We start from the raw sequence: 18,197 nt of genomic DNA, 5'->3' as shown, positions 1-18,197 counted from the left end.
CTCTTCTTATCCTTCATTTCATTTCCCTAGAGACTAGCATGGTGTTCTATATGGTTGATGCTCAATTAATATATTCATTAAATTGATAGCTAAAGAGGCTTCTTTTCTTCTACTTTGAAGTGACATTTCTACAAATATGTGAAAATCTATAAGAACAGTTAGCCTATTTATTTTTCTGTACTTTCAAATGTCGAATAAAATGACATTTGTTTTCCAGCTTCTCAAGCACTTCTTATGTAATGATATTTTTAAATATTATGAAAATTTATTTGTAAAAACAGATGCTTCTAATGAACTAACTTCTGTAAGCTTAGTAGATGAATCAAACTTTTTTGCATATTTTTTCACTTATCTCAAAATTAAATACTATGATACAGTAAAGCAACTTAAAATAAACTATTGCTTTGCATTGCTGATTGAGCACCAATCTAATTTTGAACTTATTGGAAATAATCTATTTGAAAGGGTATATTTGGCTGTATTTTGGATAAAGGCATAGTAAATTTCCTTCAAATGATCGCATACATGTTGTAGGCTTCTCTGGTTTTCTCTAAGGTTACTGGCTACTCTAGATTATAACATTTTACTCATATGTTAGAATACCCATTTTGTACTCACCCTAAAGCTGCATTTATGCTCCTTCTCTTTGTCTTAATGTGTTCCTAACCTGAGCATCATTTTCTTTCTGACTCTAAGTCACTTAAATTAACTTGCATTTCCAATCATTTAAAGAAGTCTAATAAAGTCAAAGATCATGGTCTATATTGCTCTACCCATTTGCTTCTGCAGGGGACCAAAGATGGCACTTTGATTTCATGGTACTGAATGTGTGACTTCTGAAAGGAATAATAGGGTAGAGGCCCCTAGGACTATTTTCCTGAGTTGTTGGACCAAGAATACTTCTATTATTCAAACTTAAAATTAAAAATTGAGAAGCTTGAAATTAGCTTACTGCAGTCCTAGTTTTCTTGGGCACTCCTTGAAGTGTGGGAACCAAACAGCTCAGCTTTTAAGAAAATATCTGAGAATGGATAGGGTGGAGGTCATAATTGGATGGGGACGGTGGTCAAGAACATTGAGTTTTGAGTCTACTGGCCTGGGTTCAAATGCTGGTATCATTCATAAACTATATGATTGTATACAAGTATTTAACTTTTCAGTGTACCAGATTATTCATAGGTAAAACGGAAAACAAGCCTTCTGACAGGACCTATGTGGTTGTTGGAAGGATTAAATGAGATACTGCCTTTTAAACCTAGAATGCAGTAATCCCTCAGTATGTGCTAGCCATTATAGTTGTTGCATTCCAATGTAATTCTTCTACCTCTGCCTGGATCTTTAGGGAATTTATGCAAGACTCCATATTCACTGAGAGGTCATACCAGTGTGTTTAAATTCCAACAATGGGACTCAATCCTGTGGTTGTGCTATAGCACCTCCAAGTCTTCAAGTTTGGTTTTGGTTCAATTTCATGGGCTTCAGGTAGACACAATATTTCCCTCTATAGTAACTATAGAGAAAATGCAGTTTATAATTTACCAGGCTGTAGTAAACATTCGAGAAGCAGTACTAAGTCTTTCTTTGTAGAAGTAAACATGCCATCTTGATATACTTATTATTTGAAGAAGTAAAAGTAGCTACTTTCCTACAGGAGAAATAAAAGATTTTGCTAAGTGAAGTAAAAATTTACTACTCTCTGCTGCTTCTTCCCACAGTATCCATAAATATGCTGAGGCCGTTATTTTGCCAGATGGGTTTGAGACTCTGCTGAAACAAGAGATGCTCTCATTTATATTTCCCTCAAATTCTACCACAAACCACACTTGCAAGGGAAAAGAAAAAGTCGCCATGTAAGCATGTTTATCTTCAAGGACTAGGAAGTGGAAACCTATCCATAAGTGATGACTCACCATTGCAGGCCTATAAAAGTAAAGGTACTCATCTGTGGAAAGACTATAGCCTCCAGGCATCACCACTCAAGATGCATCCAGGAGTCCTGGCTGCCTTCCTCTTCTTGAGCTGGACTCATTGTCGGGCCCTGCCCCTTCCAAATGGTGATGATGAAGATGATTTGTCTGAGGAAGACCTCCAGTTTGCAGAGGTAGAGTATCTTGCCAATCCTGATGATGCAGTTGGTACAGCTCAGATATTTCCTTCTCTTTTAAAAGCAGTTCATCTTGGTCTTTTTTCTAGCGCTACCTGAAATTATACTACCATCCTACAAATCTAGCAGGAATCCTGAAGAAGAATTCAGCAAGCTCCATGGCTGACAGGCTCCGAGAAATGCAGTCTTTTTTTGGCTTAGAGGTGACTGGCAAACTTGACGATAACACCTTAGATATCATGAAAAAACCAAGATGTGGGGTTCCTGATGTGGGTGAATACAATGTTTTCCCTCGAACTCTCAAATGGTCCAAAATGAATTTAACCTACAGGTAAATCACAGGCTATGTTTCTTTCATATTTGTTAGCCTTTTCTTATGGTATTAAATATCTAATATTCAGTAGGCCGTACTATTTAATTGGCAGTTAAGTTCCAGAATAGTTTTAACATGGTTACCAAGAATGCCTCACAACATCTATTACTGTTACATTAACCCAGCATTGTTTTTTAGTGGATATCTCAAAGTATTTCTTTTAGAAATGAAATCAAAGGGAAATAAAAGTAGATTCAAGAAAATTTACAAATGCAGTACATTAGGTGTACTTATTACAATGGTGATAAAGATGAAGAGTGCCGCTCTTTATAGGAACTTTACAGAGCTATTTCATTTATTTGGGCTGTATCAATGTAATCCAAACTTTTAGCATATAAAATAAATTATATTAAACATTGGAATATTTTAAATTTAAGATGCCAGGTGGTCAGGTATTTGGAGATACTAAAATGTCTGACTGAATTTTTGACTTTTTATTCTTGCATGGCATCATAATTAATATATTATTTCAAACAATAAACCTCTAGTAGAAATTTCAAAGAAATCATTGGATTTTGAATTGAAAAGCAATATGCCTCGAAAATGTATTCTAAAATAGCTCTCACCTTCCAAAAAGTTAATTGAAACTTTCTCTGTTAAATAGAATTGTGAATTATACCCCTGATATGACTCACTCCGAAGTTGAAAAGGCATTCAAAAAAGCCTTCAAAGTTTGGTCCGATGTAACTCCTCTGAATTTTACCCGACTTCATGATGGCATTGCTGATATCATGATCTCTTTTGGAATTAAGGGTAATGATGCACACTTGTTTTTAAAACTTTTTTATGTTCTAATTCTCAGCTGGTTCCATTTAAAAATTCTTTCTTTCAATCATTCATTACTTTTTAAAGCATTCAGCACTAATTTACCAAACACCTGTGCTAAGTACTCCTGGATGTGATAAGACTCCTAACTCTTGCTTTTGTGTATAGAGCATGGTGACTTCTACCCATTTGATGGACCCTCTGGCCTGCTGGCTCACGCTTTTCCTCCTGGGCCAAATTATGGAGGAGATGCCCATTTTGATGATGATGAAACCTGGACAAGTAGTTCCAAAGGTAATATTCTTATAAATATATAATTTATGTGTTATTAGATCAGACAGTAAACACACTGGCATGAAGTTAAGATACATAAAAGTTAAATATATTTGGTATTTGGCTATATTTTCTAAAAAAAAAAAAAGTTTATCTCAGACATATGCGTGTCTCCACAAGTGACATTTCTACAAATTGATATTCCACATTAAAAAATGAACAAAATCTACTTATTCTTTCACTGTGGCTTAAGAGATACTAATTAACTTTGAAGTAGTACCAAAATGTTTATGTTTGTCAGTCAACATATTATCACCGCAAATTACCTTTGGCATGTTGAAGAAGTACAGTTTATTATAAATATATAAAAACTACCAGGGCTGGATCTATGGGTCATACATGAATTAGATGTGAATTGAAATAGTTTTTTCCTTGGTAGAAATATGTTCAATCAAATTTCTGTTTCCCATTATATGAGTTTCTTGATTCAGTCTTGTCTATGTATTATAAACACCATTCTTAAAAATCTAGACAGTCTTACTCCAAACAGCATGAAACAGACAAGATGATGGTTGTATTTACAAGAGCAAAATGAAACTGAGTGTTGAATGAAATCAGTGAATAGTTGAATCTTCAAGTCACAGAATAATTGGGAATGTTAATTTAGGAAGAAAAGCCATAGATTGTTCTAACTAGGACTTAATTATGACAAATAGAGGTTGTCTTTATAGACAGTTTATTTTTATTATTCATTTAAATAAAAAAGGTTATTTTTCCAAAAAATAAAATGGGGCTTATGTGATCAGTGTCTCAACTCTAATACCTCCAATCTGTCTATGGAGGGAAAAGTGAAAATTTATATATTTATGTTCTGAGTATTTCACAGATAAGAATGGTTTGAGGAAGAAGGAATAATACCCAGCATTGTTAAGACAGAATCACAGCCTCAAATTTATATTTCTGTATAAATTCTGGGTTTGAAATATTTAATTGAAGTGAATGAAAACATCCTCAAACAAATCTGGATTCATTTTTCAGCTGAAAGCAAGAGTGGTATCCATTACTAGTCATTCTGATGAAGTATTAGTTAGCACTCAGATTATGAGACCTCTAATTGCTCTCATGGTCTGCAAGATTTGCTAAGTTGATTCATTTTCTTCATGCACAGGCTATAGTTGCAAAGGGTATTTAAGGTCAAATGGAATCCACTGGCTCCAGCTTTCAGGTGATCTGAACAAAAGTAACAACAATCCTATTGCCTTACATATCTTATTTTTCTTTTAGTTTTTATTACTCTCTTTTTTCCAGTTTGAAATACCTGTATTAGGAGGCTCAGAATTGGCAGACAGAATGATTAGAGGAAACAATGTAAATACAGTGACATAGTGGCCTTCTAGAGTAGAGGAAAGATGGCTAATCATGTCTAGAGTTTCTGTTTCTCCAAACCACAGAGTCTAGAGACATTCTGGAAAGAATCATTTGGTTGGAATTTGCTCCCAAGTGTATACACAGAGAACCTGTTTAGTGCATTCTCCATCCTTGGTACCATCCCTTTGGATGCAGCGTCCTGATTGGAGGATGTTTGGGCAGCACTCTAGCTAGGTATCACCCTGTGTGATTTCCCCACTCCTCGTTTAAGGTAATCTCTGTCCACTTCCCTCACCTGACCTAAAAATACCAAGAGCAAAACAGGACTTCTAATATCTTCACAGTAAATCCTTATTAATTACTAATTATACGAGAGCAATCTGTTGACATTCTAATTGTGGAGACAGCTATAATAAAAAAGAACACTATTTATAAGGATTAAATCAATACTTCGAATCTTCTTTCAAGTGACTGAATATTGATTTTAAAAACTAAGAGAATGAAGAGAGAGAAAAGAGTATATAGCCAAGAAAGAAACATACCAAATAAATAAAATGATATTCCTTTCACTACCTAGTCACTGGGACCCCTTGTTTTCTCATCGTTGATTGGTTTTCTTACAGGCTACAACTTGTTTCTTGTTGCTGCCCATGAGTTCGGCCACTCTTTAGGTCTTGACCACTCCAAGGATCCCGGAGCACTCATGTTTCCCATCTACACCTACACCGGCAAAAGCCACTTTATGCTTCCTGATGACGATGTACAAGGGATCCAGTTTCTCTATGGTAACTCAGTTATAGAAATTGAATATGATCAGTTACAAAAGCAGAATAAGTCCATGCATCTATTTTCTAAATTTCAGTCATGCTGCAAAATGATGTTTTGGTACAGTAAAGTGCATATATGGCAAAGGTTTCATAATACTACAATACCGTATTTTTACTGTACCTTTCTTATGTTTAGATATGTTTAGATACACTTAATGCTAACCATTGTGTTACAAGTACCTACAGTATTCCATAAAGTAACATGCTGAACTGATTTGTAGCCTAGGAGCAACGGACTGTAACATATAGCTTGTATGCGTGGTAGCCTATATGTCTAGGTTTGTGTAAGTACACGCTACGATGTTCACCCAGTGACAAAATTGCCCAACAACACATTTTTCAGAACGTAGCCCTGTCATTAAGCGACACATGACTCTGCTAACTGAATTTACCACTGTCAATGCTGCTTTCTTGATTTTGTTCTTAAAACCTAGGAAAACATACCCATTTTTCTTTCCAAATCTAACTACCCACTCAAATAGAAAAGATTTCATTCTCCAAACTCCTTCTATTTGTATTTTATACATTGCAATGTGCATTTGATACCCTCAAAACACCTCTGCAATAAGAAAGAGAAATATTTTATTCCCCATTTAACCAATGAAGAAATTAAGCCCTGCAGAGTTTAAGTAGCATACCTATAGTAACACGGTTGGTGGTGATAGTGAGATTCTAAGGCATTTTAGAAATTCCAAGTATTCTTTCAACCAGTCTAATCTGCTATGGTAGAAACCACTCAAGTGGCATGTGTTAGTTTTTTCTTTTGTTTTGCTTTGACTTTTTGAGATGGAATCTTCCTCTGTTACCAGGCTGGAGGGCAGTGATGCAATCTCGGCTCACTGCAACCTCCAACTCCCTGGTTCAAGTGATTCTCCTGCCTCAGCTTCCCAAGCAGCTGGGATTACAGCAATGATCCACCATGCCCAGCTAATTTTTGTATTTTTAGTAGAGACGGGGTTCACCATGTTGGCCAGGCTGGTCTTGAACTCCTGACCTCAGATGATCTGCCCGCCTCAGCCTCCCAAAGTGCTGGGATTACAGGCGTGAACTACTGTGCCCGGCCAGCCTGTGGTAGTTTTTAATCAACATCTACAGTAACCATGGTAAAAAAAAATTCTTCCTTTTCAATCTCCCCAAATTTTCAATAATATTTACAAAATAATTAAACCTCAAACCCAAACATTTATTTATAGATGATCTGTTATAAATAGAGTTAAAGCCACAGTGCACAGTCATCAATGTAAACACTTCTAGAGCACATAGTTCAGAAAACTTGCTCATGCCACTCAACCCATTCTTTTTCCCTCTAGATTTGAATCTATCACAGTAGCTAGCAGAGGCATGGGCATGAACTTGAGGATGGCAAAGGGAATTTGCAAATTTATTTTGCAATTATTATTTCTGTGCTATTGTGACTCAGGAGCTGATGAAAGAACTAGTATAAACTAGACAGAAAAAAAACCAGTGTAGGATTATTATTGTGTACTGTACCCCCATCCCGTCTGCACTCATGGGAGCTGGTTGGAAAGTTACCAACATGTGGCAAGTCACGTAAGTGCTGAAAACCTGGCTTGTCACCGAGATACAGCTGCACAGTGGCAAACTGGTGAAGCAACGTTAGCTGATGTTGACAGCTGGTAAAATAGTCAAGAGGAGGAGGTGAGATGAGGGGTTTCACAGAGAAAATACAAGGGGAATGTAATTTTCAAGAGCAGTCTGTCAATAGATTGTGCAAGGTGTAGGAAAAGTTTTTTCAAAGTCTTGCTTTTTTCCCTCATTTTTATCATCACCCTCAAGAAACCTAAGTTTGTAGTTCTAAAGAATCTCAAGAAGTCTTGAAGGATGGAAGCGGAGGGGAGGAAGGAAGGAAGATTACTCGGTATTTGCACCATAATGTAGGAGCCCCAGTACCTACTGCCCTTCCTGGAGGGAACCCTCTCCCACTGTCCATCAACAGATCAGCCTGTTGTGCTGTGACCCAGGTCAACATTAATGTCACACTCATAACTTCTCTTTTGCCTTTCACAACTGCAGGTCCAGGAGATGAAGACCCCAACCCTAAACATCCCAAAACGCCAGACAAATGTGACCCCTCCTTATCCCTTGATGCCATTACCAGCCTCCGAGGAGAAACAATGGTCTTTAAAGACAGGTACTCTTGAGATTCTTTCAGAAAGTCTGTATGCAACAAACATCTGTGAATCTGTTTCTGCATATCGCCAAAACATCCTGTCAGACTTCCGAAGGCAAAGTTAACAGTAAAAATGGGCAGGCAGTTTATTTACGTATTTCAGATGTAGATGATTGATGGATTAATGTTTTACTTTTCAATGTATAACCTTGACATTGTGCAGCTTCTTTTCACATCTCCAGTTGTAGTTTTTCTTATAAATATAACCAAGTAAATCTAGAAATCCAATTTCTTTTAAGAACAGACAAGCATTGAAAGTAATTGCTATATTAATAATTGGTTACTCGTTATGTCCATGCGGATTCGTTTTGGTCTGGAAAGACTTTGATTCTGGAAACATATGTTGGAATTTGAGGGATGGAATGAAATGAACCTAGAAATGCAACATAAATTTTTAATTTCTGCATTGTTCTAGTATGCTTATTTGTTCATTCATTTATTCATTGATCCCTCATCTGTGATCCAATAGCATTTTTACCCACTCTGTTATAATTCTAATTACATTGTACTCGTGGGGTAGGGGGTGGTTCTCATGTATCAGTTTTCCCAGGCCATAAGATCATGGAAGACATAGTTCATGTAACTCATTTCTTCTTTCTGGAGCCCAACACAGTGCCTGGCACATTTGCTTGCCTCTGGCAAGGTATCCAAAATTAAGCAAGAAAGGGATTCAACCCACAAAGAACTTAGAGCCCTCACAAAGGCTCTGTGAGATTTCAAACTTGAATACCTTGCGCTAGTTAGGATAGTACAACTTGTCACTGGCACTTAAAGGGAAATGGAATTATTTTCTCTTCACAGGTGGGAGGGATTGGTTGTAACTAACTTATCTGTGTTGATGCAGAGAGAGGTGGCTAGCAGAATAGAAATATTGCACTTTAAAAATGTGACAGAAAACTCCATTTTTACTTTCGTGTTAGATTCTTCTGGCGCCTGCATCCTCAGCAGGTTGATGCGGAACTGTTTTTAACGAAATCGTTTTGGCCAGAACTTCCCAACCGTATTGATGCTGCATATGAGCATCCTTCTCGTGACCTCATCTTCATCTTCAGAGGTAAGCCTTCCACAGAGGAGGCCTCGCACATGACAGGGGAGGCAGTGCTGACCTTGATGCCACTAGAGATCCAGTAAAATGATCACTATGGAAAATATCCTAAATTAAAGACCAAGTTTTAAAAAAATGGAAGCCAGAAAGCACCTAAAACCATCTACTGTGTGTCTCCAAATTTAACATATGAAAGGTCTACATTATTATACTTATATCCACTCTTTCTTTCATATCAATCATGTCAGTTTTTTCTCTTAGTTCCTCTTAAAAACTGCTTATTGAGAAAACGTTATAACAATATGTATTCTGAAAAAGTGGAAAAAATATTATCCATAATTCTTCCTTCTGAAAAGTCAGTTTATTTCATTTGCTCATTTTCATTATGTAATACATATTTTTACATATTTATTTTCATAGTACAGATATATTTTTATATTCTATGACTTTTCTTGACACAAAATTATGACCAATTTCCAAACTGCTACTTCATCTTTACAGTCATAATTTAAAATGACTACATAACATTCTGCTGGCATTGTTTCTGTTGTTCAACTATTTATGATATTAATGTTATAATAAAACTACCTTTTAGAGAAGAAAATAACTTTCAAACCAGTATGAAATTTGAGTTTTCAATCTAATTTACCTTTCTTACTCTGTTGTTTATGCATGTAGAAATTTTAATGTATTTTTTCACCTAGCTTTCAACTTAATTCAGAGATAATGAATTCAGAGCCAATGAACTCCCAAGTTAATTGTGACATTTGGTTAGCTATACTCATAATTAGGAAATTAAGATCCTAAATTTTATTTTTCATTTGAAGAATGCTTATATTTTTATGCTTCATAAACATGATGACTGCAAATACTAAATATTTTATTAATATTTCTAAATGTATAAATGGGCCTGTCTTTAAGTACATGTCTACATGTATAAATCCTAATAGATTCCCTTGGATAATAAAACTGTTATTTTACTTATCCTAGGTAGAAAATTTTGGGCTCTTAACGGTTATGACATTCTGGAAGGTTATCCCAAGAAAATATCTGAACTGGGTTTTCCAAAAGAAATTAAGAAGATAAGCGCAGCTGTTCACTTTGAGGATACAGGCAGGACTCTCTTCTTCTCAGGAAACCACGTCTGGAGGTATGGGAGCAACATGCACTGACCCATCTGTGTCATAGCTACAAAGTGCCTCAAACATCTGTCACCACCATACATTATTCCTACACACTATTGTAAGTGTCATACTAGTCATTCATTTTTATTCTATGTCAGCTCTTTCAGGCAACTCCTCAGACGTATACTTAAAAGTCTCAAGCTCTCTTGAAAACACACACACACACACACACACACAATACTCGCCTCTTCTCAAACATTCTTTTCTTAGCCATTTGTTGTGCCTCAGCCATCTTTGGCACCTCTCTTTTTTTTTTCTTTTTTGAGACAGTCTTGCCCTGTTACCAAGGCTGGAGTGTAGTGGTGTGATCTTGGCTCACTGCAACCTCTGCCTCCTGTATTCAAGCATTTCTCATGTTTCAGCCTCCCAAGAAGCTAGGATTACAGGCATGTGTCACTATGCCCAGCTAATTTTTGTATTTTTAATAGAGACAGGGTTTTGCTATGTTGGTCAGGCTCCTGACCTCCAGCACTTCACCTGCCTTGGCTTCCCAAAGTGCTGGAATTAAAGGTGTGAGCCACCACACCCAGCTGGCACTTTCTCTTTCTAATCTTTCTCCTGGACTCTCTTTCTTGTCACTTTCTCCTAATTTACATGTAGCTCCATCTTCTGTAGCCAAAGAGGATACCAGTATGAGTACAGGAAAAGATTGGTTCAGAGAAGGCCCTCCTGTCTGCAGAGTCACCTGATCCACTGAAGAGGTTGACCAGGAAGCTGACAGCTTGATAGTTTATGAAGTTAAACTTTCTGAAGGGCAAGTGAAGCTGGAATATTTAAAACATATGTAAAGATTTAGGCAGCAATGACATCAACAGCATTTAGGAGTCCAGATTCAAGTCTATATTTGGGAATGAGAATATCTCATCAGTACTCTACATTTGAAATGTTTAAAATGGAAACTTTCCTCCAACTCTGCATACACACAGTCACACACACTCATGCATACCTGCACACACACACACACCTGTATATCTCATCTTTGAAATGCACTGGTGCTGCACTTCATTTCCTACCCTCCATAAGAAATATATGGTTTAGTTGGAATTAATTGCTTACTGCATCTCAAATATGCTGTTTTTTTAAATACCCTCTTAAGCTTTTCTTATACAATTTTCTTTGCCAGGAGATCCTTTCCTGCATCTCTCACTCTTGAAATTCTACCTACTGTTTAAAGTTCATTCGAAATATCATTTCATCTACAATGTCTTTTTCTTTTTTTTTTTTTTGAGACAGAGTCTTGCTTTTGATGCCCAGGCTGGAGTGCAGTAGCACGATCTCGACTCATTGCAACCTCTGCCTCCTGGGTTCAAGCGATTCTCCTGCCTCAGCCTCCTGGGTAGCTGGGATTACAGGCACCCACCACCACACTTGGCTAATTTTTGTATTTTTAGTAGAGATGGGGTTTCACCATGTTGGTTAGGCTGGTCTCAAACTCCTGACTTCATGATCCACCCACCTTGGCCTCCCAAAATGCTGGGATTACAGGTGTGAGCCACCACATCCAGCTACAAAGTCTTTTTTGATTTCCTCATTCAGAAGTTATTGCCTGGTTTCCTGTACTTTCATGACAGGAACTTCCACGACATGTCATGATTACTTGCTCATGCTTAACTTCTGTTCCCTGGTGTTGCAGTTATGTACGTACACGCCTTAGCTGTCTCGGTAGTTCAGTGGTTCTTACCTTATACTTGTTTGAACATACCTCCAGGATATACAAAAAGCTCTCATCAGTAACAGTAGTGGCACCTTATGGGAGCCTGTTTTCCTAAGTTAATTTTAGGATATGTTTGCTTGGTTAGGGTGTGGGTGTGGGCAGGGGAGAAGGAGCTTGAAATATGCTGTTATGGAAGGGGAAAGCTATGCTTCTCTCACTACCTTTAGTGTTACCGTAAGCTTCTACAACTTTTTGGTACAGAAATTAAACCTTAAATATTTTTGTAGCCATTACTGTACTTAGCAAGTTGTCTTACACATAGTGGGAGATCAATAGATCATTGTTATATGCACAAACATGCATTTATTTCACACTTAAGAACACTTTCCTTATGATATGCTTTTATAACAGATACATCATTTGTGAAATGGAAATGAGCCTGTAACTCTCTTTAAAAAGATGGCTTTCAGCAATTCAACGAATACTCATCAAGCACCCACTGTGCATTCAGTATGCTCATTCCTAATTTTAAAAAGCTACCAGATGTTTTAAATGGAATTAAACTTTTAAAATTCTTGTCAATTTTGAAAGATGCCATTGTACCTATAGTATTATTTCTAAGGTACCTTCTAAGAAATGTAACTGACTTACAAGTTTCTTTTCTTATTAAATAGATATGATGATACTAATCAGATTATGGATAAAGACTATCCGAGACTAATAGAAGAAGACTTCCCAGGAATTGGTGATAAAGTAGATGCTGTCTACGAGAAAAATGGTAAGTAGTTACATTGTGTTGACTTTAAAGAGGAGCTTCTGTAGCCCCTCAAAACTCTTCTCCGTACAAAGGATTTTTATCTAGGACCTAGATATGCTAATAAATGTATGGCAGTTAAGAAATTAACCATTCCTGTGTGACTACCTACAAAGACAGCAAACAAAAAAAATAACCTGCTTAGAATAAATAAGAATTTTACTTAATGATTGCTAATTCTATAAATAAGAGATGCTAAGCCTTCAACATTACTTTAACCTATGCTTAAAAATGCCAAAATGCAAAGGATATTGCCAGAATTCAAACTGGGCATGGAGTGGAAAGTAATTCATATATGAAGACTCATAACTACCATAACTATATAGCGATTTTTTACTTTAATTATGTTCTCAGCATTTTTCTTTTTTTGAGACAGAGTCTCTCTCTGTCACCCAGGCTCGAGTTCAGTGACACAATCTTGGCTCACTACAACCTCTGCCTTCTAGGTTCAAGACATTCTTCTGCCTCAGCCTCCAGAGTAACTGGGATTACAGGTGCCTGCCACTATACCCAGCTGATTTTTGTATTTTTAGTAGTGATGGGGTTTTGCCATGTTGGCCAGCCTGGTCTCTAACTCTTGGCCTGAAGTAATCCACCCGCCTTGGCCTCCCAAAGTGCTTGGATTACAGGCCTGACCGCACCGCCTGTAATCCCAGCTACTTGGGAGGCTGAGGCAGGAGAATCACTTGAATTCAGAAGGCAGAGGTGGCAATGAGCCAGATCTTGCCACTGCACTCCAGCCTGAGCAACAGAGTGAGACTCCATCTCACAAAAAAGCAAAAAAAACAAAACGAAACAAAAATCGATAATCGGAGTAGCAAAATTGAAACTCATGGCAAGATTCGAGGTGACAACTTAGGAGAGCTAGGTAGATTTATACCTTAAAAGAACAATTAAAAAATAAAAATAAAAAGATAAAAAATTTATAAAGGAATAACTATGAGCAATACATTAAAGCCCGAATAGAGTTTAGAAAGAAAAAGGTTGAAATTCCTACAAATGGGATCTGAGAGACTGGATTCTTAATATTAACTGGATTAAAACCTGATTATTTTCAAACTCTGAAATTGTCTTTATGCTTTTTCTTGTAGGTTATATCTATTTTTTCAACGGACCCATACAGTTTGAATACAGCATCTGGAGCAAGCGTATTGTTCGCGTCATGCCAGCAAATTCCATATTGTGGTGTTGATTGTCTTTTTAAAAACTGTTATTTAAATCCTGAAGAGCATTTGGGTTAATACTTCCAGCAGTGTGGAGTGGGGGAAGGAGAGCTATCAGGAGAGAGCTTGGTTCTGTGAACAAGCATCAGTAAGTTATCTTTGAATGTGTCGTGTCTATATGACCATGCGTGGCTGGAACCACACTGAAGAATGTTAGAGTAATGAAATGGAGGATCTCTAAGGAGCGCCTGATTCTTGTTGCTGTACAGAAGCAACGGGTGATGGTATTTCCCACATCACAAATGGGACACATGGTCTGTCAATGAGAGCATAATTTTAAAATATATTTATAAGGAAATTTTACAAAGGCATAAAAGTAAATCACATTTATATAAATAATAAATCATCCTTACTAAAAAGTATAAAATGGCATGAAAATTGAATTTTGGGAGAGCCATACATAAATAAACCAAAGGAAAATGTCTGTAATAAATAGACCGTAACTTCCAAATAAATAATTTTCATTTTGCACTGAGAATATTCAGATGTACGTGCCCTTCTTCACATAGACACTAAGAAAATATCAAAGTTACTTAAGACAGGAGACAAAAATTGAGAGAAAAGTAGATGTGGCCTTTAGATTCTGTTCAATTTTCACTTTTGGCCATGACTCAAGGGCTGCTCTCATATAAGACAAATATTCCTTTGCATACCATAGAAGATAATGAAGAATGATATCTTTTTATTAAAATATTTCAGGTTTTTCAGAAGTCACACATTACAAAGTTAAAATTGTCATCAAAATAATCTAAGGCCATGGCATCCCTTTTTCATAAATTATTTGATTATTTAAGACTAAAAGTTGCATTTAACCCTATTTTACCTAGCTAATTATCTTAATCGTCCAGTTTGCTTTGGATATATAGGCTATTTTCTAAAGACTTGTATAGCATGAAATAAAATATATCTTATAAATTGGAAGTATATATTAAAGGAGACACATGCAAATTTTTTTTAAATAAACAGTCTAGTAGATTGTGATCCCTTGAGATACGGAATGATGCTTTTCTCTGTATTTAAAAAAATCCCCCAGCACTTCCCACAGTGCCTACTGATATTTGTGGAGGGTGCTTGGCACTTATTGAAGATATGATCAGCCATCAAGGGAAGAACTATTGTGCTCAGAGAAACTGTTCATAAACTCAAGCAAAGAAAATGAAATGCATATTTGCAAAATGTGTTAGGAAGTGTTTATGTTGTTTATAATAAAAATATATTTTCAACAGATAATTGCTATGTGGTATATTTTGTCTTTAGGTATAATTTCAAGCTTTCCTCACCCAAAATGCCAATATTTTTATTTTTGGAGACAGTTTTGCTTAGTTGCCTAGGCTTGAATGTAGTTGTGCTATCCCATTTTTTTTTTTTTTTTTTTTTTTTTTTTGAGACAGAGTCTCTTTCTTGTTGCCCAGGCTGGAGTGCAGTGGCGTAATCTCGGCTCACTGTAACCTCCACCTCTCCGGTTCAAGCGATTCTCCTGCCTCAGCCTACTGAGTAGCTAGGATTACAGGTGCCAGCCACTACAACTGGCTAACTTTTGTACTTTTAGTAGAGACAGGGTTTTGCCATGTTGACCTGGGTGGTCTTAAACTCCTGACCTCAGGTGATCAGCCTGCCTTGGCCTCCCAAAGTGCTGGGATTACAGGTGTGAGACACTGCGCCTGGTCAATTTTTGTATTTTTAATAGAGACAGGGTTTTACCATGGTGGCCAGCTGGTCTTGAATTTATGAGCTCAGGTGATCCACCGCCTTGGCCTCCTGAAGTGCTGGGATTACAGGAGTGGGCTACCACACCAGAACCCTTCTTTTTTTTCTTTTTCAAAAAAGATACTTAGGCCAGGTGCAGTGGCTCATGCTTATACTCACAGCACTGCTGGAGGCCCAGGCTGGAGGATTGTTTGAGCCCAGGATTTTGAGATCAGTCAGGGCAACATGGTGAAACCCAGTCTCTTAAAAAAAAAAAAATAGCTGGGGGTGGTGGTACATGCCTGTAGTCCCAGTTACTAGGGAGACTGAGCTGAGAGAACTGCTTGAGACAGAGAGAGGTCAAGGCTCCAGTGAAATGTGATCATGCTACTGCACTCCAGCTTGGGTGACAGAGCAAGACCCAGTCTCAAAATTAATAATAATAATAAGCCAGGTCCCAGCTACTCAGGAGGCTGAGGCAAGAGGATCACTTGTGCCCAAGAGGTTGAGGCTACAGTGAGCTATGCTTACACCACTGTACTCCAGCCTGGGTGATAGAGTGAGACCCTGTCTCAAAAAATAAACAATCAAAAATAAAAAAAAAGTTTAACTTGATTTTAGAAACACTTTCCCTACGTTTTACCATTTTCTTGTATGATACTTCTCTCTCATAGATACACAGATAGGCAGACAGATACACCATAAAGGTATATAGATAAATACATATAGTCAAGATTGTTTCTTAACTTTCATCTTTACTTCAGTCTCAATTCAAAATTCCAAATCTAATTGGTGTTACCTTGATCAGTGTCCTTCCACGGTAACCAAAGCATCAACTTCAAATTATAGCAAATGTCTATTTGGAGTTTACCACTGGGGATGGGGTAATACTAAAGAGAGCTGATTATGAACTGAGCAGATGGTCCTAATAGAGTCTTCTATGAAATAGGTTACAGGTAAAACACAGACAGCCAGTTTGTACAGATATTCACGAATGGGGTTGAGAAGACCAAATGAATGCTTTATAAGAAGTAAAATTATATTCACAAATTAGAGTGCATTTGCCTAGAACTAATGTACTAGGCAAATGCACTGTCTACAAATTGAACTGCAGCTAGTAACAACCTCTTCATAGATAATAAGGGGCAAGGCTTGAAAAACTCCTCAAAGTGAACCAATAGCACACTTGTATTTGGAATGAGAGAAGCTGACAAGATCTTATATTGGTGTAACAAATTTTGCTCTTAGAATTATCCTGGGAGAACTTTTGTATTAAATGATAATTATTGTCTGGATTTCCACATCCTCATGTCAGAATAAAAACATCAAAACATATATAGCAGAAAGATAGCCATCAAACCAAGCCACCGAATTTAACCCACTCCACGTTTAGAAAAAGAAAGTGCAACTATCTGCACACACAGTTTTCTCAGGGCCAACAGGAGTGGATTAAGCCCTGGTCACAGATAAAACCTTGATTTACAAATTCATCACGAGGTTGTGCGATTTACAATACTTCCACTGGGTGGCACCAGCAACACCCTTTTAAAACACGTTGAAATGGTCAGAGAATTCAAATAAGTCACAAAACCAGTGCTTTGTTCTTTAATATAAGAACTTAGCCAAATCGCTAATTGTTTAACTCCTGATTTTATGTTACTGACTTTCAAGTAAGATTTAACAGCTATAGAATTCAAGAACAGCTTCCTTTGGGTTACTTGGTTTTTGTAGATGACTTCCCCTCACTGATCTCTTAGAGGTGAGTCCGGATTCTGTGTAATTCTGACTTGGTGGCTTGATTAAACCACCAAAACCTGCAGCATGTGCCCCTTAGAGCTAGGGTTTGTGAGTCATCACAGACCCCTGGGTGACAGACTCCAACATGAACTAAAGATGCACAACATAAAGCCAACAGAATCAGCACTCCAAAGAGAAACCAAACCAGCACTGTTCTAGCACCAAGAGAGAGAAAAACCCAAACTACCAAGCATGATAAATTATGTTTTCTAAATAAAAAAGTGGGCCAGGCTCGGTGGCTCACGCCTGTAATCCCAGCTCCTTGGGGGTCTGAGGCAGGAGAATTGCTTGAACCCGGGAGGCAGAGTTCACCACCAAAAAGGCAAACAATTGCTGATTACCTGAGGTCAATGGCGCATTTAGAGGAAGAAAGGCTTTACAGTTTCATGGTTTAGTTTTTCTAATTTTTTGGACTTTATAGCTGCCTGGTGTATTTAAGTATGCGAAATGCTGATGTAAGATGCCTTGATTTTGTTCTACCTCACTGCTCACAAGACATTCAAACTGAACTGCTGCTAATAATGATCTCTGGAAAATAAAAAATGTGCTGAGTTTATAGCAACAGCATGGCCATTTTTCTAAGAGTTTATCATGATGTCTTAATTGACCTAAATCGTCAAAACTGCCAGAGGTGTGTGAACCAGAGCAACCCCATCTTAGATAGCAGCTGGGTCAAACAAGGCTGAATCCTACTGGGCTGCATTCTCAGACGTTTAAGGCATTTTAAGTCACAGGATGAGATAGGAGGTCGGCACAATATATACAGGTCATAAAGACCTTGCTGATAAAACAGGCTGCAGTAAAGGAGCAGTCAAAACCCACCAAAACCAAAATGGCCACGAGAGTGACCTCTGGTGGTCATCACTGCTATACTCCCACCCGCACTATGACAG

General features: G+C 37.4%; 1 protein-coding gene across 1 annotated transcript; it reads left to right on the top strand.

Annotated features, from left to right (window-relative positions):
• The first annotated feature begins 1,957 nt into the window (after positions 1-1,957).
• On the top strand, positions 1,958-15,048 carry MMP13 (matrix metallopeptidase 13). The gene is made up of 10 exons (XM_012455638.2): positions 1,958-2,101; positions 2,194-2,435; positions 3,082-3,230; positions 3,411-3,536; positions 5,507-5,668; positions 7,745-7,862; positions 8,822-8,955; positions 9,937-10,096; positions 12,459-12,562; positions 13,690-15,048. Exons 1-10 carry the CDS (start codon positions 1,982-1,984, stop codon positions 13,788-13,790), a joined length of 1,416 nt encoding a protein of 471 aa, XP_012311061.2. The 5' UTR covers positions 1,958-1,981; the 3' UTR covers positions 13,791-15,048.
• The last annotated feature ends 3,149 nt before the right edge of the window (positions 15,049-18,197 follow it).

The sequence above is a fragment of the Aotus nancymaae genome, unplaced genomic scaffold, assembly GCF_030222135.1.
Source record: "Aotus nancymaae isolate 86718 unplaced genomic scaffold, 86718_ANA_hifiasm-v0.15.2.pri h1tg000012l, whole genome shotgun sequence".
In the NCBI taxonomy this organism is placed as follows: Eukaryota; Metazoa; Chordata; class Mammalia; order Primates; family Aotidae; genus Aotus; species Aotus nancymaae.
Note: the sequence above shows the minus strand (reverse complement) of the source record. Positions and strands in the feature narration are given on the sequence as shown.

Coding starts and splice junctions, on each gene's coding strand:
- MMP13 (XM_012455638.2), top strand. CDS start 1,982: ATGCATCCAGGAGTCCTGGCTGCCTTCCTCTTCTTGAGCTGGACTCAT. Junction 3,231..3,410: donor GATCTCTTTTGGAATTAAGG/GTAATGATGCAC, acceptor TTTTGTGTATAG/AGCATGGTGACTTCTACCCA. Junction 5,669..7,744: donor AGGGATCCAGTTTCTCTATG/GTAACTCAGTTA, acceptor TCACAACTGCAG/GTCCAGGAGATGAAGACCCC.